Source organism: Lycorma delicatula, chromosome 3 (genome assembly GCF_047948215.1).
Source record: "Lycorma delicatula isolate Av1 chromosome 3, ASM4794821v1, whole genome shotgun sequence".
In the NCBI taxonomy this organism is placed as follows: Eukaryota; Metazoa; Arthropoda; class Insecta; order Hemiptera; family Fulgoridae; genus Lycorma; species Lycorma delicatula.
In genome coordinates this window covers 186,463,192-186,490,308 of record NC_134457.1, presented here as the reverse complement: position 1 = coordinate 186,490,308, position 27,117 = coordinate 186,463,192, and the positions used below count along the sequence as shown (strand labels likewise).

The 27,117-nt window shown below is 30.8% G+C and overlaps 1 protein-coding gene across 1 annotated transcript in view; it reads right to left on the bottom strand.

Annotated features, from left to right (window-relative positions):
- The window catches only part of LOC142322288 (protein DOP1 homolog), a 236,467-nt gene that overhangs the window by 70,845 nt on the left and 138,505 nt on the right, over positions 1-27,117 (bottom strand). Inside the window, exon 25 of the mRNA XM_075361200.1 lies at positions 3,989-4,228. Within this exon, the coding sequence (XP_075217315.1) occupies positions 3,989-4,228 (240 nt within the window). The remainder of the gene's footprint in view (positions 1-3,988; positions 4,229-27,117) is intronic.

The following is a 27,117-nucleotide window of genomic DNA, read 5'->3' as shown; positions in this document are numbered from 1 at the left end:
GAGAAGTAACAAAAATGATAGCCCTAGAGAAGAGATTCTTAAAGAGAAACCACCAATAACTTGGTCAAATGTAGAAAAAGCCATAAAGACAATGAAAAATGACAAATTAGCAGGAGTGGATGAATTTAGATATGATCAAAGCAGTAGGGATTTATGGGCACCAGTGGCTGGGGAGAGTTTTAAATTCAATATGGAAAGAGGGAAAGATACCAATAGACTGGAAAAAAAAGGAATCGTACTTTTTTTTTTAGAAAGGGTTATGGTGAAAATTATAGGGGAATCACTTTACTGTCACATGGGCTCAAGTTCTTGAAAAGAGATTAAGGAACATAATAGTGGATCAGTTACTAAGAAGAGGAACAATATGGATTTAGAGCTCTTCATTCAACAACAGACTCCCATATTTACTTTGAGGAGAGTCATAGAAAAACATTGGGAAAAAGACAAATTAATATTTGCATTCACCGACATCAAAAAAACATTTGGTAGGGAAATAATTCAATAATTCAAAAAACAAGCTTCATGGATTTAAAAATGAGGATGTTAGAAAACAAGTTGGATTCACGACAGCATTGTCTGGCAAGACTGAGGTGGTTCAGCCAGATTAAAAGGATGAGTTGCAGTGGAGTGCAACAAGCAGTATTACAACAAACTTATTATCAAGCAGTTGGGTTACTGTAAAATCTGTGCACAATGGGTACCGCGCAAACTCTCTGATGGCTCTCAGCAAGTTTGAGCCTGTTCTACATCTGCCAAACTTGCTGGATTTGGCTCCATGCGACTTCCACTTATTCGATAATCTCAAGAGAGATCTCAAAGGTAATCATTACACCATCGATGATGAGGTGAAGGAAGCTGTGGCCACTTGGATCCTAGAAAGACCGCCAGAATTGTTCAGTGATGTAATGCAAAAATTATTATAAGATAATAATACTTGGAGTGCTCCAAGTATGGTTGAATAAGGAAAGGGCATGAAAAAGTAGGAAAACCATGGCCGAAATGGATTGATCAAATAAGTCATGATCTCAATCTAAGGGGAACCTCACTTCCTAACAGATAAATTTACCTGGACAGAACAAAATGGAATAGACTACTAAACACCCAGGAAACTGTAGGTGTACAATGATGATGATGAGCACATATACTGTTAAATTTAATGTGAATGGATTCTTTTCATGAACGTTGCTAAACAAAATAAATTTTATCTTATTCAAGCTTACACACAAAATATATGTATAGCAAATTTGAGTGGAGAGTATAAGTAGTTTAAAAACATTTTATACAATTTTGTGCTTCTGTCTGAATTTTGATTTTCTATTTGTCTAAAATGAAACTGCAATTTTTAATTACCAGTTTTATTCTAATTTTATAAACACTTTTATAAAATAATTAATAATTATTTTTACTGTTCTTTTTATTTAATATTCTCAAGAGATATCAAATTTAATTTCATGAAATTTGTTATTTATTTAAATGAGGCTCAGCTGATAAATTTTGCACATATATGTGTAGCATGGGAATGAAAAGAAATATTGGGATGAAATAAAAAATGCATAAAATTAAAATACCTTTACTACAAAATGCAGTATTTATTTTTCAGTATAACTCTAGTTTACACGGATATACTTTTTCCAACATGTGACAAGTTTTTGCATTACATCACTGAACAATTCTGGCGGTCTTTCTAGAATCAAAGTGGCCACAGCTTCCTTCACCTCATCATCGATGGTGTAATGATTACCTTTGAGATCCCTCTTGAGATTATCGAAGAAGTGGAAGTCGCATGGGGCCAATTTCAGCAAGTATGGCAGATGTACAACAGGCTCAAACTTGCTGAGAGCCATCAGAGAGTTTGCGCGGTACCCATTGTGCACAGATTTTACAGCAACCCAACTGCTTGATAATAAGGCCTACTCGTTTTTTAGACATGCCTAACTGAATAGCGATGCATTGCTGTGTGATTCGCCAGTCACTTTGAAGCAAATTGTTCACCTCCTTTCGATGTTTCTCATCAGTCACAGAAACTGGTCATCCACTGCGAGGTGCGTCCTCAACTGTCACTTTACCAGCTTCACATTTGCAAAATTTCTACTCCCACCTATTCACAGTACTCCTGTCAACAGTTTCACTACCATAAATCGCTTTTAAATGATGAAAAACATTCGTAGGATTCACATTTTTTGCTATGAAAAATTTGATCACTGCGCGCTATTTTAACTGTGTTAACACATTGGTCGTATTCAACTCCATTTTAACTGCCACTGAAAAGAAACTGGTAAACAGATCTCAGCGGACTATTGCAGGTCTGTAGAGGGAGATTTAAGCTATCATGTGCTCCAACGCCCAACTCGATAGTACCTTTTGTCTCTGTGTAGCACGTTAGTATGCAAAATTTATTAGCCGAGCCTCGTATTTACACTGATTTCTCTTGTTTACAAGAGACTGATTTACAAGTACACTGATTTCTACTTACGGTGATGTTTAACAACTGAATGAACATTAAAGTTATTGATTTTAACCTTTTTTCATTGGAAGATTTTTTAAAAATTTTCTATTTATGAATCTATTTAAAAAATATATTCATCAAATTAGTAATATTTGAAATATTAATATTGAGTATTACGAACAAGATTTTTCTATTAGATATTTCTATTTTTCTTATTGTAATAATACTTAAATAGTGACCTCATAAATCCAGAGTATGTAATACATCATTTCAAATCAGAACTAAATAAAAAAGTAATATAAAAAAATTAATGTAAAAATAAAAGTTTTTTGCTATGAACTCCACAAATAAATAAATAATAATCATTAAGTGTGAAAAGATATCACAACAAAACTGTTTTAAAGTAAAAAAAAAATCAAATATTTAAATTTAAAAAATAATCAAATATTTAATAAAAAATCCCTTTATCATTTAAAATTTTTAATTACAAATTCTTTTTGTATTAACACTAACACCTATAAGATATCTGTTCATAAGGAGAAGGAGTGAATTTTTTATTTTATCAGTAAGGCAAAAATTGCAAAAAAGATGGTTTGTCACATTTTTTAATTATTTTGTAGATTTATGCCTTTGGTTGCCTGAATATTACTAACAACCTCTAATTAAAGTATGTAAATATTAAAAATCAGAATTTACATTTCCTTATAAGTAAATTAATAACTTGTACAACACCTTTTTAAGTAGCACAAATAACTTTAAAAACAGACAAATTCTTAATCCCTGTACTTATGTAGTTGAAACAAATACTTGTACTTAGATGGTAAATTAAAACTTTCTACATTGACATAATCACCATAAGGGTTATAATTAAAATCAACTGCGGAATATCAAATATCTTCACTAGTTCTAAATATCAGCTAAATCTATTAACTGTAAAACAAATCAGTGTTTACCAAACCCTTAGTTCTGGTATTGTATAATATTCTTCAATAGAATATATTTCATTCTTATAGCTGTAGAAGAAAAATAATGGACATGTTAATGCTTAACTGGCATTGCAAACTTTCCAATGTGAATGATTACTACACAGTTGAAAATACACTACAGTTATAAAGTAAATAAATAATAATAATAATAATTGGATTTGAATACTAGATCGTGGATACGAGTGTTCTTTGGTTGTTGAGTTTCAATTAACCACACATCTCAGGTATGGTCGAACTGAGACTGTACAAGACTACACTTCATTTACACTCATACATATCATCCTCAATCATCCTTTGAAGTATTACCTGAACAGTAATTTCCAGAGGCTAAACAGGAAAAAGAAAGAAATAGTAATAATAAACAATACTGATCTCTACCAATATATTCCTGAACCAAAAATAAACTGAAATGCATTCTCAATAAAAAAATTATTAGTTTTTAATGAAGGGTGATGAAATGAATATGTACAGAAGCAAATCAAACTAACTACGCAGAAATGTACAAAAGCCGATGATACTAAGTGTAACGAGATGAGAGCATTTAAAAAATACTTACTTCGCGAATTTTCTGATGAATCAAGTGATACATTTGTCTCATGCAGCACAAAAGCTCTCATAAACCATTGATGCAAGGCTCGTATTTGCAGTTTTTCAGCATCATGACGAATCTTTTTTGTAACCCTCTTGAGTTTTGATTTGTTGCGAGATTTTGTCTTCCCAGGAGATGATTTTTCTTCTGTCGGTGTGAGGTCACCCTCACCATCAGCAAGTGATGCGTCAGTTTCACTTTCCTCATCTAAATTAATAATAATTTATCGATAACGTCACATTTATAAATGTATGTGCGTTAAGTTTATGCGACAGGGTTAGTTTAGGCCACCAAAGCATCAACAACACCTAACAATTTAATACCAGACCAGATTTTTCCAAACATTAGTAATTAAAAAAAAAAAAAAAAAAAAGAAAAAAGTCAAACAGTATACAACTTTCAACCCCTCCACCATAGATCATACTTTAATTACAATAAAAGTTCATATTTTTTAATTACTCATAAGACTACTGAAAAGAATGAATTCGGTACTTATTTTAAATTTATTTTTTTAAATTATTTTTAAATATTACTTTTTTTTTTTTTTAAATATTACTTTACACTTATTTAAATAATATTTTAATTCAAATTCTGAAATTTATACCATAGTACAGATTCAAAATTATACGACTGTTACTTTTGTAAAATTTCAAAAACACTCAATAGTAACTATTATTTCAATTTTTGTTATTGATCTAGAAATATATATGAAATTGGTGAACATACTAAAAAAAAAAAAAAAAAAAACTTGTGTTCAAAATCTAAAGATAAGTGAATTGACGATCAAAATGTGACAATCTAAATCCATTTCTTACAACCAAAACTATCCTTGAAGACAGAATATACACATAATGTAGTGGAATAAAGAATAAATTTGCATACAAACATACTTACTGATGAAGTGTAGAATAATTTTATTTTATAGAATGTAATAAAACTGCTCCACAATTTGTTACATAAAATGGAATTAACATACATTTGTAATTTACATTTTAAAATGAATTTCAATAGAATTTAATAGCACTTTCCCCAGTGCTGTAGAATAAGTAAGGGGGTTAGGTGGGAAATTATCCAAGGAATCATCTCAATCCTTCATAATGGAAAATGCAGTCAAATTTAATCAATTTTTTAAATTTTAAACTAATTTAATGCGTTCTTGTGTTAATTTTTACTCTATTTATTTTTTTTCAGTTCAGCAAAGATAAATGAATTATAGAAAAAAAAATTATCTCTATTACATAACTGATTGTTCAACAGTTGCCAAACTTATGACTGCAATTTTAACAAATATTTTCATTTTATGAAGGACCTATTATTCAAATAGTTTGCTAACAGTAATTAAAAACATGGGTTCATATTAAAAATCTACTGAAGAGAAATATATCTGCAAAAAGGGAATCCACTTAATCAACTGTTCTTATAGAATAATAATTAACAAATTACAATAAATTGAATCAAATAAATTAATAAAATTGCAGTATGTATGGTCAATCAATCAACTCTGAATCAACCTGTTAACTTCAAGAAACATAGCCAAGATGAAAGGTTATGAAATAAGTAAAAATAAGAACTTCAAAAGTGTCTGGAATTCAGCTTACGAGTCAGATTCTCAAATCTAATATTCAGGTTAGTTTTTGAATGCATAATACTAAAAAGTTTGGCACTTACTGCAAGCACTCTTCTGTCTTTGTTTATTGTTATTCAATGGTTACATGAAAATAAATATTTTCTTTTAAAATGTAATATTTTAAAAAGCAAAATGAGAATGAAGATTTTATCTTTTTCTATAAATTTCATTTCTGGTGACTCTTTTATAGAACAATTTTTTCTAATACTCAAACTTTTTTCATTATAAAAAATTAAAGCTTAATTTAAAATAATGTACACCAAAACAAGACTGTTTTGATTACTCGCATTATATATTAGTTCAACTAATGTAAGAAAGCTACCATTGAAACCTTTTGATAAGAGTGTTTTTTTTGTTTGTTTGGTTTTTTCAGTGTGAAAAATGCTTCTGCATTATCATCGCTTGAACACTATTTATGTGTTTTACACAAACTAAACTAAATGTTACAGTGTCTTAGGCTTTCATATGGAAGATTATAGGTTCAAATCCTGTCAAACTCAATGTTTCCAAAGAAAATTCAACACTCATCATCAGTTATTGAAACTGGGTATATTACCTACAGTTACTTGAAAAAATGTGATAATTTAATTTTTTAAATAAACATTTAGAGTTTCATAATTTAATAACTTACATTAAATATGCAAGTTATTATTAGTTATAATTAATATTTTAAATATTTTTAAAACTTATTTAAAAATTTTAAATAATATCAGTAGTGGTTATAAGGTCCAACTGTAAATTAATTGTTAAATGTGGATTGTGGTGCTGAGCTGACTCTGTAAGAAATCTGATGCATTATTAGCATCCTTCAAAAAGAATAAAACCTTCTCAAGATACAAAACATCTAAGATATTTTTTGTAAAAACACCAATTTCAGAATCTCTAAAAATAAAATCAGATAAGTTGACATGTTTCACAAACACAAAAAAAAAGTTTAGGAGGTTAGTACAAGGCTACAACCAGAAGAAAGATCTATAAGCCTGATGAAATGAGGCAGAAATACCAGTTAGTAAAAGATAAATTGCAATATACAGCAGAACTTTATCAGCAATGCAAAAGAGAGAGAGAGAGAGAGAGAGAGAGAAAGAATATTTGCTAGTCACCTTCTTAAAAATTCATTTATAATTTGTACATCCAAATTTATAAATGGTAAAACGATAAAAAGTTTAAAACAAATAACTTTTTTTACTCAGGCTTAGATAACTGCAAATTCTACCTTCAATTTATAAAAATATAATTATATATATATATATATATATATTTTTAAGTGACATTGAACATTATGGTCACAGCCACAAAAGAAAAATACCAGCTGGATATTGTAACTGCACCTAGCATTCTTAACTTAGGTTGTAAACAGGAATTGGTCCTGTTACATCCTTCACCTTCAGATTATCTATTACTCTCAAGATGTTTCAGTTGTTGCAGAACTATCAGGTTGTAAGGAAATTCAGTTTATCACAGTATTACTGCTTTTATATTTATAAAAAAGTATTATAACTTATTTTATTTAATTCCTTTATTTTATTTATTTATTTGACTTATTTTTTTTTATTTCATTTATAACTCATTTATAAAAAAAATACTTAACAAATTGATAAAAAGTAATCAATTATTAATCCAGAAGAACTATAAAACACAATTCAAGAAAGAATATGCAGAATTGATATATTAGTAAAACAATCACAGTTAAAGCTATACAATAAAAGAGCACTACATAAACTTATTTAATAATTCTCCAGTTTATTATCATAGAAACATTGGTAAAAAAAAAAAAAATTGTTAGTAGTTATGTAAATATTTTAGGAAATAATTAATGTTGAATGCTAAAAAACAAATTATATATGTTTATATTAACATTTGGTTTCTTTTCGTGGAAAAATACTTAGTTACAACAGTTAAAGACAAAAAAAACCACATTCAAAAACAAATTGTAACTATAGTTAAAAAAACCTATATTCTACATTGTTAGAGAATTAAAATCATTTACAAGTTCTTTCAACAGTAAATTAAATATTTGCCAAATCAATAAGCTCAACTTAAAAGAAAAAAAAACTTCAATGCACAAAAACAAAGTTTTAACACATGAAACTTGGCAGATCAATAAATTTACTGGAAAACTACATATTTATCTCTTTAAATGTATATGATAGTCATACACATGTTTCACTGATTATTTATTGTTGTTTTTCTTTATAGTAATGGCATTAATACGTGAAGAACAGTGAATGAAGAAGAAGCGACTGTGTTATTAAACTAATAAATAAAATTCTCAAACAGCAAACTTGCTGAACTAATAAACGGGCAACTGGTAACATGATAGAAGAGGAAGATGTTAATTTTAGAGTGGTGTGTCCAATATTAACAACATTTTGAGTTTCATGGTTTGGCAAGAGACTTTCGTCCAGAAATTAATTAAAAAAGAATGTAGATGGTGAAAACTGGTTGATGTTAGGTTTATATTATTATAAAGTAGCATGGAAATACCATTACAATTTTGTTCAGGAATTAAATTATTAACCTTTGAGTGGTCGTGTGGATGACAATGGTCATCCACGCCTATATAACTTGCTCCTGTGCATTTATTTTGACAGTGATGAGGTTAGGGCACCAGGAGTTTGCAAAGAAGGAATGGCGATCCAGTCTGGAGACATCCATCAGTTGGTGTTTGGCCTCATTGATGTTCAGTGACCCTTTGTTTTGAGTGGATGACAATTGTCCTTTGAGCAATCTTTTATGTAAGCATTTTTGTTTTTTTCTTTAATTTGTGAATAATTTGTACATTTCTAGTCTTACATCATCATTTTAATTGTCTTTTATTATTAGTATTATTTTGTAAGATCTAATTAATTTGTCATCCACATGACCTTTCCTATTACTTCTCATTTGCATTTGGTGGGCTTACTTTTTTTTTATCTCATGTCTGAAAATCACTTCTCATCTACTTATGTTATTTTATGGGTAGCAAATTTATACTTTTCTACTATTTCAAAGGTAGCCCATATAAAGGTAAATTTTGTTCATTTATTTTGTTTTTATATTTCAGGGGTAGGGATTCTTGTAATTTACATTATGGTGGAGAAGAGTTCAGACCCTTCTGTCTGAAAACAGTGGTTGGAAGAGGACAATTCAGAAGATAAACCTCTTGATGGCGATAGTGACCGCAGTGACTGTGACAACAATAATTTAGTAGTAGATAACCATAATTCAGCGACAGAATAGGAAGCAAGTGACAATGAAGAGAGTGACTAGGGCAGTGAATGCATTTATAAGAATTGACAGAACATCTAAGTAGAGTAAAAAAGTACCTCAGAAAAATGTGAAAGTTTGTTCACATAATACCATAAGCCACATACTGGGGCCTAAGATAGAGCTAAGGATGCTAAAACAGAAATGGACACATTACAACTTTTTGATGATGACAACATAGTCAAAATTATCATGGTTAATACAAACTCTATATACACAAAATAAAGAAAAATTACTCTACGGAAATAAATACTCATCCAATTGACGAAACAGAGATTAGAGCCCTCTTAGGAATAATGTTTCTTATTGGTTCACGCTGTTGTACTGAAACCAGTACAACAAAAACATGGGATAACTCCAAAGGGTGTGGAATAGAAGCCTGTTATCTCGCCATAAATAAGCACAGATTTCGTTTCCTGATGCGACGTCTCCATTTCAACAACTACTGTATGAGAGAAATAAGGAGAAAATCAGTCAAGCTGGCTCCTATTCAGGAAATTATTGATGAATTTATAAAGAAGTTCCAATGCTACTTTACACCAGGAGAATACCTAATGATAGATGAACAACTGTTTCCTTTTAGGGGGAAGTGTTCATTTCGGCAGTTTATCCCAAGCAAACCTACCAAATATGGGATAAAGTTATTTGCATTTGTTGATAGCAGGATGATGTACACAATAAATTTAGAAGTTTATTGTGGAAAACAGGAACCTGAGCCATACTTGTTCAGGAACACATCCAAGGATATTGTCATCCATCTAGCCAAACCAATTTAAGGATCTAATAGGTGACAATTGGTTTTCCAGCATTGCTCTGGTCGAAGCACGTTTAAAAAAAAAATCACTTATGTTGGAACCTTAAGGAAAAGCAAACGGAAACTAACAAAAGAGTTCCTCCCAAGCAAAAACAAACAACTAAATACCTCAGTTTTTGGGTTTCAAAAAAATAAGACTCGTATCATACACTCGAAGGAAAAATAAAGCAACAATTTTGGTATCTTCTATACACGAGGATTATTCTATAGACATATCTACTGGCAAAAAAAGAAAACCTGATGTTACTTTTTATAATCATTCAAAAGTTGTAGTTGATGTAGCTGACCAACTTTGTGCTAATTATTGTTGCCAGAAATACAAGGAAGTGGCTTGCTCTTGTATTCTTTAACCTTTTAAATTTGTCATGAATAAATGTGATGTACATATTCTTGGTGAATAATGATTATAAAAAAATTAAAATTGACAAATTTATTCTATCATTTTCTAGGGAACTAATTAGACCTCAAATACTAAGACGCATGGAAATTCGTAAGGTGCCAGTTGAAATCAGGAGAAGAGGTGCACTGTTACTCAAGGTAGATGTACTAAAATGTAATAAACCAGAAAACAAACAAAGCGGTTCAAGGGTAAGGTGCCAGACTTATGGCTGTATTAAAAATAAAACTACATGAAGTTCCTGCTGTAAGTGCCAGAATTGGATATGCCCTGGTCACTGTTCTGATGTTTGTGACGTATGAATTTAGTAATCTAGTTTCATTTTTTACATTTTTTTACTATTGTTATCATTAATATTATTATTTATGTATTTAAATTATTCTTCTGACAAATGTTCTTTATAAAAGAAACATTGTAAATACAATCTAATTCTTTATACATTTTCATCAATATTAGGTAACATTAAAAATACTATTAATGTATAATTTTTTTTAACCTGTATTATGTTAATACAAATGACATTTATAGAAACAAAAAAAAAGAAGGCTTTAAAATTAGAATACTTAGTGGATGACTATTGTCATCTACATGACCATGACCTCTCATGTAACTTAGTTACACGCGACCACTTGAGGGTTAATTATGTTTTGTAAATATGAATTTTAAGGATAATTTTAAAAAAAGGAAAAAAAATTTTAGTTATTTTTTAAAAACAAAAGAAACAAAGAGGCAAAAGACATGTACCAACTACTCCAATGGTCAGCTGACCATAAGGTATTGTTGATGTTTTGTTTTTTCTAATGGAAACATTATTATTGTAAAGATATTAATTTTTTTTAATCATTTTTGTTTGTAAATAAAACTTATTATTAATAAATGGACAATAATTTCATTATTAGTAAAAAAATAATATTTATTTATAAATGAATGAATTAACATAATAAATTTTGCATGGCTTTTTTTTAATCTCACTGTTTTTTTAATTATGTTTTATTGAAACATAAATTCATGTTTTCCACAAAATGTTCTCCAAATTTATTTATTTATTTCACAAAGGATGTTCTTTTATTTAAAAATTATAAATACCTGAAAATATTCTTTATGAATGAATCATATTTTTTAAAAAAGGCAGAAAAAACTGGTAAAGAATTTCTGAACCAAATATCTACTTTTTTTTCCCATTGATACAGAAGGAACAAATTACCAAAATATTAGATGAATTTTATTATACACACCACTATATTTAGAAAGCCATTTTTTTAAAAATATTTCCATTTTCTAAACAAAATGTAATTTTAACTTAATAATTTTTTCATAAATTTTAGATGCATGCAATTAAGGGTACACTTTTTACATGTTTTGACAATTACTTCTTGTAATAAAATTTAGGTTAGTCATCATCTCAAAAATAAAAAAAAAACATGAAAATTTGAAAATTTAATTTAAAAACATTTATTTTCTGTAATATTGATACTGAATGAAAAATTGTTTTGATTATTAATTCACCAGATAAGCTCATAACTAGAATAAAAATTTTATAACAAATGAAAAATGACATCCTGACCAAGATTCAAATTTGGGACCCTCTGGTTGAAAGGCCGAGGAGGATACTCTGCCATGAAATTTGGATATTATTTAAATAGTTATTTTATTTTAATAATTGTTTTAATTCAGCAACAGTTAACTAATATTTTAATTTGTCCACAAAATTTTTGATGAAATAATATTTATTTAAATTTCCTGACTTTTAAAGAAATTTGGATAACATAAATGCATTTTGAAATATTTCAAACAGCAAATACTTGATATATCTTCCCAAAAGTAGTTCCCAAAATTCTGTTTTAATAAAATACAAAAAAATATAATAACTTCCTGTACGATTATACTAAATCCATCACTTGCCAATCAAAAATAGCTAGAAATAAAATATTGTTTGAAAACTGAAGAAGATTAAAATAACAAAAAGTATTGTTTTTACAAGTGAAATTTAAAATAAAAGTTTACAAAAAAAAAATATTTTTAGTTCCTGTTCAATTTTTCCAAACAACCTGCTCTTCTTTGTCAGTTTATTCCAAATTTTCTTTACTTAATAATTATGATTTCAATTATCTCATCAACCCACATGATATTCTTTTTACACTTCTCCCGATCTGAACTTTCAATATTATTATTCTTTTTTTTTGTATTTACAAAGTTACATTTATTTGTGATCCACCATTGTTGAATATGTCTCTCATAAACTTCCTCCTACAGGTCAATGTTTAATATATCTAACACTGCTTTCCATCAATGTGTGTTCTTTAATAACAATAACAGTTCTTCCTCTAAATAGTTGTAATTTTTTTCTATGTAGAATAGTTTATCAACATTTTCGTTTAATTTTCATTAACATTGTTAACATAGTCATAATTTGAACCATGACCTGGTGGATTGGTCATTCTGTAGAAAAAATCATAAGCATAAGATGTAATTTATAAAAAGTAATAGAAATAAGACGATCTATTCTTGTTGATAACATGATTCTATTACAAGCTGCAGCACTTCAAGGATACATTAACAATTTATAATGATGAATATAATATCAGTCTTGAGCTGGCAAACGAAAAGTTATAAGCAGTAAAGTGTGTTTTTGCAAGGTAAAGACATTGCTGAATCTTAGAAAAGATAAGCTTACATGGTTTGCAACTTACAAAGCCCAAAAATAAACAGAATATACAATGCACAAAGAGAATCATATTACTAAGACCCACCTTCCACTTCCATTCATAACTATATCATAAAATTGCAAGTATAACCAGCAAAATTTACAAGATAAATAAAAGTGTAACAAAATACAACAGGTATTAGAAAGAAAATGGTAGAGTTCAGATTAAAAAAATTAATAAGAAATACTATTATAATTAAGTTTTTATGTAAAAATAATCTAGTGAAATAATGACCACATAATACAATTAAAAAGGCAAACATTTTTCAATACGGAACATCATACTGCAACTTTTGTTAAAAATTTGTATTTTATAAATTGAAATTTACTTAGATTCAACAGTCATAACTAAAATTCACAATCAAATGTTTACTGATATGTATTATACAAGTACTGAAAATGGCTAACATTATTAATACTAGTAACATTCTACTAAAGACTTATCACAATAACTAATGAATTTACTGTTTAATCAATAATTATAAAATAAATATTCTACAATTATAAAAGAAGTAAACTGAAAAAAAATAACAGTGTGCATTTATTTTATAAAAATACGATAAAAAATTAAAGACAGAAAAAGGTTTGCTATGCAATCCTAATACATTTTCATATAATTGCATATCAGAGGCTGACTAATGTAATAATTATAAACTTATGCTTAAAAAATGAAGATTAATGTTATTCATTTTTTTTTTTTTGTAAATGATTATTTATCAGGTAAGCTTGAAGTCTGTGTATGAGGAACATGGTTTGAATATTTGTCAGCATATGGAAAATTGACCCAGGAACCCTTGAAATATGGCCTTGAAAATATAAATGAAAACTATAGACAGAAAAAATAAAAATATTACCAGAATCTTAAAAACATGACTAGGAATTAAAACAGAAACCTTTGAGAAGAAAGGCTCCCTTTTGGAAGTAAAACTGTAATGACAGGAAATAAAACAGCTTTATTATAGCAGAGATTTTCTTAAAACATACAATAATTATTTTGCCCTTGCAATATTTTTTATTGGATATTATCAATAACGAATTCCATGGGGACAAAAAACACTTGCACTCATATCATACGTGCATAAAAATATATAGCAGAGATTGATTGATGTGGGTTCTCTATGAAGAAATGAGAGACAGTGAAAGAAAAATCCAATGAAGATCAGTTTAGTAAGAACTATTAAAAATTTATGATTTTTAATAAAAATAAATTGACACTAAAACTGAACATTTGTTGGTGATTTTATCTTGTTATTTTTTTAATGATAAATGGTGTTTATATTTTACTAGGTAATTTAGCAATAAAGGTCTTCAAGAAAGATCATAAGGAAAATGAATGGAAATAAAATTCTGTTTTAATAAAATACAAAAAGTTTCTGTAATATTTTAAAATTATATGGATGTTACAGTATGTAGGAAAACAGACAGGATAGATTGAAAAAATAAAGTGTCTGAAACAAGCAAAAAATTCTCATCTGTTTTATTAATACTGATAATGGGCATAACAGAAAACATTGGAAATATAAAAGGAAAAATAAAGATAATAATCTTCACTTGTAAACTGGTAATCTAAGTAAAGACAGAAGGGGAAGTTCAGCAGCAATGAAAGCATGAAGAAATAACAAAATGCATCATAAAATTTAATGCAGATAAGGGGTAGGTGGTGATTAAATTAAGATAGATAAGATAAATCCACATTTCAGAGTGACGTCTGAAGAAGATTACATAAGAATGGTGAAGATTTTAGGTGATTGGAAAATAAATTAAAAGAAAATGAAGTAAACAGAAGAAGCAACTGAATGGATTGTGCAAATGGAAGCAAACGTTTGAGAATTGTGGAAAAAAAATTCAAAAAAATGTTAACGCAGTGTGATCAAAAGCAAGGAAATACTTTGGAAATATAACAAATAACATTATACTTTCTTAAATCTAATGATAATTATCTTTTTCCTTATTCCTAAAATTATATATATCTTTACTTTTTAGGAAAGTTGATGTAATTTAAAATATTGTTTATTAAAATACTACATATTGTAGTATGACATATTTACAATATGTCACTTACACATCTACAATATGTCATTTATACTGAATCTTAATCAGATTTACATTGGTTATATCCTGAAAAAAGCCCATACTAATTTTCCATTCTTAAGACTCAAGTTAATGTGATGAACAGTCAAAAAAAATTAAAGTAAACCAAAGAAAAATCATGCAATAGATTATTCTAAAAACAAATAATGAAAATGGAAAAGATGGGGGCTTGAGAATTTGTGACAACCAATAGAGCCTTGTACTTCTGCTCACTTACATTTATATTGGTTGTCACAAATTCTCAAGCCCCCATCTTTTCCATTTTCATTATTTGTTTTCAGAAGTGAGCAGAAGTACAAGGATCTATTATCAAAACTTTTAGAACTAAATTTTGTCAAAAAATATCCACATTAGACTCAAAAGAATGCAGTATTATCACGCATACAAGATACCAAAATGTTCATTATCAAAAATATAGATACGTAAAGAATATAAACAGAATGCAAATCATGCATAATGAAATTTCTGATAAACACCATGGCATTTATAAGGATGGATAGAACAATATCCACATGTAACAATAAAGAAGAAACACATACAAGATAAAACAGATCAATCACTTAGTCACAACTTACAGGAAAAAAGGAATTCTGTAGTGAAGAAAAAAAATTTTTTTTATTAAAAACCACATTAGCTCTTTTATCACATAAAATTTACAATCCACATTAGATTCAAGAAAATGTATTGTGGATTGTCAAATTGCTGCCGATGTTGTATGGTAATTTGTAAATAAAGACTTAGGTTTTAATTAAGCCAGTGTATATTAAAACAATGTTGTTCTTGGATAATCACAAATAGTTGAAGGGATTGCATGAGCATAAAAGTAAAAACAAAATGGAAGGAAGTTGTGATTATAGTTGGGTAAGAAGATAAGAAGTTTTTTTTTTAAGTGGACCTAACACAACTGGAAACTGTGCAAGATGAAGTAACAAGACGACTATGGTCAGAACACAAACCAATTCAAAATGCTATTGATTATAATCAATCATATACTTAAGGCATATACAAACTCACAGAAATTAATATATAATTGATTTTCATCTTATCAATACTTATTTAAAATTGGTAAAAAAAAAAGAGAATGAGTAGGAGCATTTATTAATACTGAAGTACTGTAGTATTAATTTCACTTAATTATAAATTTTCTCTACTAAAAATCATTTATAAATATTTTATTTTCCCAGCTAAAACATAAATTCACTTTTTTAATTCCCAACTTGCCATATTTGTTTTTTTTAAACAATGACCATCCTTTCATGGAGAAAACATGCTCGCACACATTACAGAATTTTCATTATAAAATTAATTTTGCTGCTAGAAAATAAGTTTCTATATAAATACAATTTTAAAAACACTTGGGTGAATAAAAATAATGAAAAGAAAAAGAAACATACTGGCAGAGATCAATCTCAATAAATTTTGTAAAATAAAATTATTAAATTTGTTTCATGCAGGCTTTTCTACCATGAAGAATTACAAACAGCAATATCATTCAATTACATTGCAATCTAACAAACAAGTACTGTACAATAAAAACTGTATTTTTGGTTTTTAAAAACCTTCTTTGAAGACGCTAGATAACTGAAATAAATAGTTTACACTTTATTCCCTAGACAATTTATATTTCTTATTACTACAAACAACTTTTAAAAAAACGTAAAAAAAAAGATTTAAATCTGAAAATATCATTTTAATATAAATTTACAAAAACGTAGAGCAGTATTTAGACAAATTAGAATACATTAACTTAAATAAATATTGTTTAACACAATAGATCCCAATTTTGTTTTTGATATGCCTATCTCAAAACAAAACACAGGTACTAAGACAGAAAAAATAGCAGACAAACCTTGCAAGATGAGAAAGTGGGGAATTAAAAAAAAACCAGTACCCAGGCATAAGAAAACAGTATTTACAATGTAAACATTTTTGAAAATTAAATTAAAATTTTTATGTCTGATTATTTTTATGTTCCCATTCTAATGTGAATTAGCATTTTGTTATTTTTTTAAACAAGTAAACAGTATGATACCAGATAAACCAAAAATTTAAAACCAACTGAAACATAACATTTTTTTAATAAAAAAAACCATTAAACAGATTTCATCAAATAATAATTCTATAATAAAGTTGTAAATAATTAAATTTTCACATTCATTTTAATAAATTTCTGAGAGAATACCATATAATTTTAAATGGAAATTATTGAAACACTCACTGTGTTCAAGATGAATGAAATTCACATGGTGAAAGTGAAAAATGAAATAAAAAATAAGAAATCAAAATATTTGCAAATAATACAATGGTTAGGTGAATTAGTGCAGGAAAATTAGAGGGATGGAACAGATAAGTGAAAAAGCATGGCTTGTTTACCTCCAAAGAAAAAAATGAACCAGTATTAAAAGATCAGAAGGAATAGGCTACTGAAGAAGGATGTTACAGAGGTTAAACTGCTGTTAAAAAATGAGGAGAATTTAATATAGTTGTCAGCAGGTTTAACAGCAGATGATGTCCTACTATGTTACAATATCAACATATGCAGATATGAGCCATGAAAGAAAGAACTGAAGCAGAATTCAGACACTCAAAAAAAATTTCATCCGAATAAAATGGGGAAAATAAGAAAGGAGAATCAGCAATGTTGAGATCAAGAGAGGGAATTAGAAATGAATAAGGTAGAGGAAATTGGAAAGTCTAGTATAGCAGTTTGGTCTCATTAAGAGAACGAAGGAAGAGATTTCCAAGGATAACACAGGAGATGGAGAAGACTTATTTGGATAAAGTTACTGTAAATAAAATACGGCATTAAGAGAAAAGTCACTGAAAGTGTTAGTAAAAATTTAGAAAACAGGAAGCATTTTGAATAAGAAACCAATTTTAGAGGAAGTTATAAGGAAAGATTAGTCAAAACCCAGACCCAGTAAACCAGAACAAAAACCGGATATAAAGTACATTTAAGTTTCACAAATGTACACATATGCCTAAGATATACTTTAAAAACAAGAATACAATCCTGTCTTTAAATTTTCAAAACACCTGAACTAGCAAATTCTATAATCAACCAATAAGATGAGTGCTTAAAATTTCAGAGTAAAAAAAAAGAAAGTAAAACCCACAGAACAAAGAAATTATATTTAACAAATATGTAATGGGGCAAAATATCTTTAATAATCAACATACAAATGAATTTTTCAATGGAATAAAAAAATAAAAATAATACAAGAATAAAGAGAATCATTAATTTTTCAATTTCCTAAATACAGTGTTTTGGAACAACAAACTATAATTTTTTTTTGTGTGAAAATATGTCTAATGAATTGTTCTCTTCATAAATTACCAAAACATAAAAATTGTACTGTCCAAAAGCTAACATTTACCTCATCCCTAGACTATAACAAAAAATAAAATAAAAAAAAAATTAGTTCAAATAATGTGCAATATAGAAAGAATAAGAATTACTGTGCGATTCAAAAAGAACTTCACAACTTTAAAAGCATATAAAGATTTACTGAGATAACTTACAGATTGGTTGAGGTCTCATGTTACAGAAAAGCACATCAAGTTTGTCACCCAACATTCAATTTAGTTTGATATGGCTTCTATTTGTAATGCGACATACATCCCATCTGAAGTCAATTTCATTCTAGAATGTAGCCAGCAAGTCAGGTGTTAACTCTGCAGCTGCCGCGTTAATTCGAAGTCTTAGCTCAACATGGTCAGCAAGTAAAAGTGGTACATAAACCCGCTCTTTAATGAAATCCCACAAGAAGAAATCTAACAGGGTCAAATCTGGGGAGCGAGATGGCCATATTGTTGTTTGTTTACAACTTCACAAACAATCCACCAACCTGGGAATTGAGTATAAAGAAAATCTCAGACTTCTAGGAGGTACTGAGGTGGTGGACAATTAGAAAATTTTGAAAAATGTCCAGATAAAAGATACCATTTACAATAATTTCCTGAAGGAGAAATAATTGGGCTGTACAGCCTTTGTTTGCTTAGTGTACAAAAACATTAACTTTAGGGCTACGCTGCAGTTTCAAGAGGGCTTTTGCTACCCCATAATTGGCAGTTATGGGTGTACACTTGCCACTGATGTGAAACATTGACTCATCACTAAAAATTACATTGTCTAAATATGTATCATTGTCTGCAATTCTATCCGTCATTTCCACACAAAACTGCAGCTGAGCAACTTAGTCGTCATCTGTAATGCGTTGAACCATAGTTAGATGCTTTAAGTGCAATCATTTACATAATATGCACTAAACAGCTGTTTGTGAAATGCCAGTCTCATTTGATGACATACTCGAGTTGATTGCTTCAGACTATGTGCAAAGCTTTCTGTTCCACAGCAACTTTAGGGACATAAAGCATCCTAATGATTTTTTAGGTTTAACAGAACAACCTGTGGATGAAGGTTTACTGCCAAGAGTAAACTGCATGGTTACTAGGAGGCTCCCATACTTTCTACGAAAATTACATTGAATTGCAGTCAATTGCAGTTGCTGACTGCAAATCGTGAAAACACACAGAAAGCATGTTCTGCACCAGTATGTCTATCCATTTTTAACAACACTGGTGACAGCACTGGAGCTGAATTCAGTACTAATGAACTACATTGAGTCAAAACTCTGTGTGTCTTGCTATGAAATGAGACCTCAACCAAATCTGTAAGTTTTCTAAATAAATTTTTAATTGATTTTAAAGTTGTGAAGTCCTTTTCAAATCAACCAGTACCATATACAGGGTAAAGTATGAAACCAGATAGTGACAATGTAAAGTAATAATGGAAAAGTTAAATCATGTCCTACTGAGAATAAAAATAGAGTATAATACTATCTCACACAACATATATCTACTTTTTTTTTATAGAATGGCAACAATCTTATTGAGTGTGCAGAAGACCACACTGAAATTCAACAGTATATTTAAGTCAAAGAATCAGAAGGCCTATTCCTGGACTGATTTTAGTCTAGCATCAGAGCCAAATCTTCTACACTCCATTAAAAAAAATGTGCATGTTGTCACGGTGACTATATTATACATGTTATTAACATCTCAACACTCAGAATTTCTAAAAGCACACAAATAGAAATATGTAGATTGAATTACTTACAATCCATGAGTAATTTTGTTATAAAAAGCTACTCCACACACAAAAATTAAAATTATGCCACTAATGTATAATGTATAAATTAAATATATATGCTATACATTACAAATATATGCTTAATGCTAATTTTACTAATTACTAACAAAAGAAAACACCTGTGTTTAGAATGTATAACTAACTGTTTCAAAAAAAATTTGTGTTAAATAACCAAAAAAAATGTGTATTAATTTAGTAGCTCATTTGAATAATAATGTGAAACATGACAACTGTAACTTTTTAATAATGTGGGTGGAGAAATGTTTTGTACTCAGGATTTTGCAAAGATTTAACTGGTTTTTTTTTGGCATATGCAATTTCCGAGATTCATAACTTAAATATATTCAGTCAATTATATTAAAATATGGACTTTATCTCTTTACCATTTTTTGAAATAATTTTAAATAATTTTGATACTAGGAAGGGGTGGAAAGAATTTCCACCCCTAGTTATTACATCAAAATGATTTTTTTATAATAAATAATAAAAATTAAAAAGTTATTCTTAAATTGGAGAAATTGTTAAAAAACTTAGAAAATATGTTCAAAGATAATCATTACCAATAAAAATATAAGGGATGCTTGCTTAAAGGCAGAGTTCTTTTATTGCCTTTTTTAAGCCTTTTATTGTAACGGTGCATACAATTATTTAAATTTGTTGTAATTCATAATTAAAATTTATTTATTTTTTTTTTTTTATTAAACAATACTTTTACATATATCAAATAATATATATATATATATATATATATATATATATATATATATATATATATATATACACGAGGTGCGACAATAAAGTAATGAGACTGATTTGCAAGATGTGGCAACCCTGCAGCTTGCGTAGGCACACCATCTTTGACCTTGGTCTATAAGCTACTTCTAGTCCAAGCGGCACATTGATGCAACTGCTCAGTCGTGAGTTGTGCTGTAATACGTGAACATGTGTTTGTGTCTCTCGTCACAGAAATGAAACCGCAAAATAGTGCGCAATGGTATGCCATTTCTTTTTGCGTTAAATTGGGTGAAAACGCGACAACTTATGGTAAGCTTCAGAAGGCTTTTGGAGAGGAGGTTATGTCAAGAGCTCAAGTTTTTCGGTGGCTTAAAATTTTTAGTTGAAGGCAGAACGAATGTTGAAGATGAAGACCGCAGTGGACGACCATCAACCTCACGGACAGATGTCAACTTGACCAGGGTGCATGAAATCGTACGATCTGATCAAAGATTATCCGTGAAAATGATTGCAGAAGAACTCAAATCGATCGAGAAACGGTTCGTCTAATATTAACTGAAGATCTTGGTATGAGAAAGATTTGTGCAAAAATGGTCCCCAAAAATCTCACACAACAACAGCGAGAAACACGGAAAAATGTGGCAGCCGATCTGTTAGAGCAAACGGAAATCAATTCAGATTTGTTAAGCCGTGTTATCACTGGTGATGAAGGTTGTTTTTTTCAATACGATCCAGAGACAAAACACCAAAGTTCGCAATGGTGCTCAAAGGGATCACCCAGACCAAAAAAAGCTCGCATGTCAAAGTCAAAAGTGAAATGCATGCTTGTGTGCTTCTTCGATTCCAAGGGAATTGTTCATAAAGAGTGGGTGCCTCCTGGACAGACAGTTAACCAATATTTCTACAAAGAAATTTTAGAAAGACTTCGTAAAAGAGTTCTTCGTGTCCGTGCCAACATTGCTGATAATTGGATTCTGCATCACGATAATGCACCATCCCATACTGCTCTGTCAGTACAGCAATTTTTAACCTCAAAACAAATTTCAGTACTACCACAGCCACCTTATTCACCAGCTATCGCTCTGTGCGACTTTTTTCAATTTCCAAGAGTCAAAATGGCGGTCAAGGGACAACATTTTCAAACAACACAAGATGTCCAAAAAGCTGTGATGAGGGTCTTGGAGGATATTACAGAAGATGAGTTCCAGAAATGTTACCATCAATGGCAGAAGCGCTGGAATAAGTGTGTGCAATCAGAGGGGAACTACTTTGAAGGAGACAACACTAAACATGACTGAAACGGTAAGCAACATTTTTTTTCACAACAGTCTCAATACTTTATTGTTGCACCTCGTATATATATATATATATATAATAATTTAATAATATATTTAAAATTAATCTGTAATGCAAACTTGATTAGTAAGTATAACAAAAGTTTTTGCAGTCTATAATTCATGCCTCTCTAACTGTATTATATCTTCGAACTGAGTTAAATAATCAAAATTATAATAAATTTAATTCAAATGTAATTATATTCAATTAATTATTAATTTAATTTATTCAAGACTATTAATAAATCTTTGCTCTATGTGCATATATGTGAGTGCATCTAGCAAATGTTTTTTGTTGGTGGTTTAAGGGGATAAAATAAATTATAGAAACCAACATAGAATACTTAAAATGTTTTACTAAAAATATATTTAAAAAAAATATTTTTATAGTCTGTTATCATATATTTTCCTAATTTAACATCAGCAGATGAACACGATAGCAGCTCAGATGTCAGCTGGAGCACAGTGTATGTATGTGCTGGTACATGCATCACTCCTCCCATGCAGATGACTGCACAGTTCTCCCACCATAGTGGCGCTGCCACCCCACCACTCTCACGCTTCAATAAAAGAATGTGCATGAGAGTGAATTTTTAATTCATCATTGACCACTACCTGAAGAAGACCAAAAAGAAGAAGAAGACAGAAGAAGTTTCCTGGCTGCCTCAACATGGGACCTCCCAGTGGATGCCAACATCCCCACCGGAGCAGGAGGCCTGGCCAGCCTGCCGAGGAAGCTGATGGATATGGACGCTACCTTCCCACTCCAGCTTGTAGGGCTTCAATTGCCGTGTCCGGCAGACTCAGCAGCAGGAGTCAGCTCAGCGTGGGATCGCTTGGGGAAAACCGCCTCAGCCGTGCTAGCAAAAGACAACCAACGCCAACCCGATACTGTGGGGCTGGGGGCCACCATTGCTATGCTGTAGTGGGGACCCAACTGCTACTGAGGGGAAGTCTGGTCTGACTGCAATGGATGAGCTGCAACTCCACAACTTCGCCGGAGACCAGCTTCTGAACCCAACAGCTCTTCTCAGAGCTAATGCAAAAAACAGCCCTTTTCAGGACCATCACAAGGTTATAAATTACAAACCATCAAAGCCATTCGATAACAACAGCCTTTTCTCAGGACTACTACAATGTTATTAAGTGCCACGTGCCGTCGAAGCCATTTGGTGACAAGTGTCACCAAAAGAATAAACAAAATATCAATTATATTTTATTATGGTGGTCTCACATCTTAATGTGTTTACAATTATCAAATAATGTATGCTTCATCATTTTTAGTTCTCTTTAATCTCGGTTTCCTCGGGTTGGGCCTCCTACAACATTTCTCCATCTGCCTCGATCTACAAACCATCTCTCTTCCATTACTCTTACCACATCCCTTCTCTTGTGCATTTTCTCCATTTCATTCTTGGTCTACCCCTTCATCTTCTACCTGTTTCCTCTGAATGCATCATCCTGTTTGGTAATCTTTTTTCATCCATTTGTTCATTATGACCAAACCACCAGAGCTTTGAGCTTCTTTGAAGCTTTGATGCTTTAACGTGCCAAGGCTTCCCAATTTGAGTTTCTCTCTACTCATACTGCTTCTTACCCTATCCCTTTTTGTTTTCCTAAACATGCTTCTCTTCAATTTCATTTCTGCTGCCTGTACTCGACCCTCCATCTTTCTGCCGTGTAGATAAGAATTGGCACTAAATATATACTCTTTTACATAGCAAAGGTACCTCCTCCTTATTTCAGACCAGACTTCTTATACTCTGATAAAATCCATTTGCCTTCTGTACTCTTGTACTTATTTCTTTAACCATTATCCCATGCTCAGAAAAACTGTTTAAATAAACTCTTTTACCCTTTCTATTTTTGTACCATTCATAGTTATGTCCATTTATTTTCCCTTTTTTCTGTCTTGTACAGTTACTTTACTCTTCTCATCACTAAACTGCATACTACACTTTAGAATTTCTTCACTCTACACATTTATTGCGTACTCTACATTTCTTTCAGATTCCACGCAAGTCATTCCTTCTGCTATTTCCTTTTAACTTTCTTAAGATTTCATCCACAGTTATTATAAGCAAAAGTGGAGATATCACACTTCCTTGTCTCAACGAACACTGTCTCACACCAACCTTGTCCTGATGCAACTTTGGCTCCTCTCACACATAACTTTAACCATCTGGATGTCTGCTTTATCAATATTCTTTTCTTCTAGCACCTTCTTCTTTTTTTTTCTGTTTAGCCTCCAGAACAAGCTTAAGATAATACTGAGGATGATATGTATGAATGATGTATAGTCTTGTACACCTTCAGTAAAGTGAAGTCTTGGTTGACCATTCCTAAGATGTGTGGTAAATTGAAACCCAACCACCAAAGAATACCGGTATCCACAATTTAGTAATCAGATTCATATAAAAGTAACTGCCTTAACTTTTGATTTGAACCTAAGAACTCTCGACTTCAAAATAAGCTGATTTGCGATGATGAGTTCATAACCTGATGGGTTTTCTTCAAGCACCTGCCACATAACTTCCCTACCCATGCTATCACATGCCTTTACTATGTCCAGAAACACTATTACTAATCCCTTATTATAATCTCACTTCTTTTCACTCAACTGTCTCAGTGCAAATATTGCATCCGTATTGGCTCTACCATGTCTGAATCCCATCTGTCCTCTTCAAACCACTCTCAGTCTTCCTTCTGATGTAGTTTACCAATACACTTTCAAACAGCTTTGTCATGTGTGAAGAAGTGTAATACCTCTGAAATTACAACAAAACATCTTGTTCTCTTTTTTAAAAACAGAGATTATTATTCCCTTTTTCCAGTTGTCTGAAATCACCTTCATTTACCAAATACTTCTGAACAGTCTGTACAGCCACTGTAAGCCACAAACCCCTGCAGCCTTCACCATTTTGGTGCTTAAAAATAATGCTTGTGTGCTTAACTACTCATCAATTTCTGGTGCTTTGCTTCCTCTTAGTTTTCTTAAACATCATTGTTATGCAACATCCCTCTTCTGTTCCCACTTTCCTCGCCCTTGTCCTGCCCTTTTCCTCCCTTCTTTCTCTCAATTTATTTGGGTTTGTAAGTTCATTAAAATATTCCTTTATTCTATAAAGAATCTTTTCTTCCTTTACTAACACATATCCTAGATTGTTCTTAATAAACTTTGCAACTTTTTTCCCTTTTCTTTTATTTTTAATGACACCAAACAGCATTTTATTATTCACTTTTGAGTCCCTTTTCAGCTCTTCTGTGAACTCTTTCCAACATTTGCTCTTCACTCTGCTTACAACTTTCTTGCATTCCCTTTTTGCTTCGCTACATTTATCTCTGCCTTCATTCTTATAGCTTTCGTCTCCACGACCTCCATGATATGTATGTTCTTTTCAAGTGCCTCTCTTACATCATCATACCACCACTTTGTTTTCTTCTCTTTTCTCTTCCCGCTGGTTTTAACACATATATGTTTTGCTATACTCACTATGGCTTCCTGAAGCACCCCACTCTTCCTCCATCTCTTTTATTTCTCCTTTAGGTAAGCATTCCTTTATCCCCCCTTCAAACTCTTCCCTTATCTTGTTTTTTTTCAACTTCCAAACTTTAATTTTTCTTTCCTTCAACCTTCTCACTGGGAATTTTCCCAAATCTAAGCTTAGCTATTACCAACTTCTATAGTCTCCCCCAACCACTATTTCTTCCCTCACCGCCTTCACATCCATCAGTTCCCTCCTTATCTCTGTCTCCACTAATGTGATCAATTATCGCTTCTACTCTTCTCTCACCTCATCAATATCTTGTAACCTTCTTTTATTCTTCTTATCAAACCACGAGTTACCCACTATGAAGTTATTTTGTTCACAAAACTGTCAATATTTCACCTTCCCCATTTCTTCTTCCATATCCACGTGGTCCCACCCAGTACATTCTCTATTCCGTTTCTTTCTTTTACCACCTGCGTATTCATGTCTCCTAATCCTCTAAGCAGTTTTCCAGTTTTTCCAAGAACTGTCCTATATTTTCTTCAACACACACCATCTGTGGTGCATACACATGCATGACATCCCAAGTCTTATCACCAATCCTTAGCTTTAACCTTCTATCATCTATTGCCTCCACCCTCTCTCTATGCACTCCTTTACCTCCTTACTCAGAATAAAGCCAACCCATTTTTTTCCTTTTGCCCACCTCTCCAATATGGAATATATTCTTCCCTAAGATCCTTTCCACCTTGTCCCTTCTATTTAGTTTCACTTAAACCCTAAATCCATATTTTTTCCATACAACGTACCAGTTCCTCTGTGCGTCCAGTAAGAGATATAATATTTGCTGTCTATCCACAAATAATTTTTCCCCTCTTTTCTTTGTAATCAGTAGCATACTCTGCATGTTCTTGCTGGTACAGCCAAAATCATGCATCACTTGCAGGGAATGCACCCTTTTTGGCTTACATATTTCAGTCATCAGTTTGGCTTCTATCAGAATGGCACGGATGCAAATACCTCAAAAGACATTTCCATCAGTGTTAAAACCCATTAACTAATAAAAGATATTATTCAAACTCACCTAAATCAAATCAAAAAACTGATAACTAATAAAAATTTACAAATTGAGCTATAAATAAACAATGTTAAACCATCAAAAATTGTTCACAACGCAATTTTGACCTACCATACTAAAACAACTAAAATTATCAATCAACCCATGAACATATATCATCAAACAACTGGACACAATTGTCAAATGCACCTACTCTGATGGAAAAGCACCCAAATGGATCCCTAGTCACCCAAGCTACTATTCTTTACTAAACACCCTCTGCAGTCCTTTTGAGTGCCAAAAACCTTAAGCATTTTTCCACAATGCACCATTCATTTCTAACTTTCCAGTAAGCCTGCAGATCCAGGCTTGAATCAATACCCTCAAGCTTCCTAACCAACCTCTACAGAGGCAGTACCCCACCACACCTCAGGTCCTGCCTGAC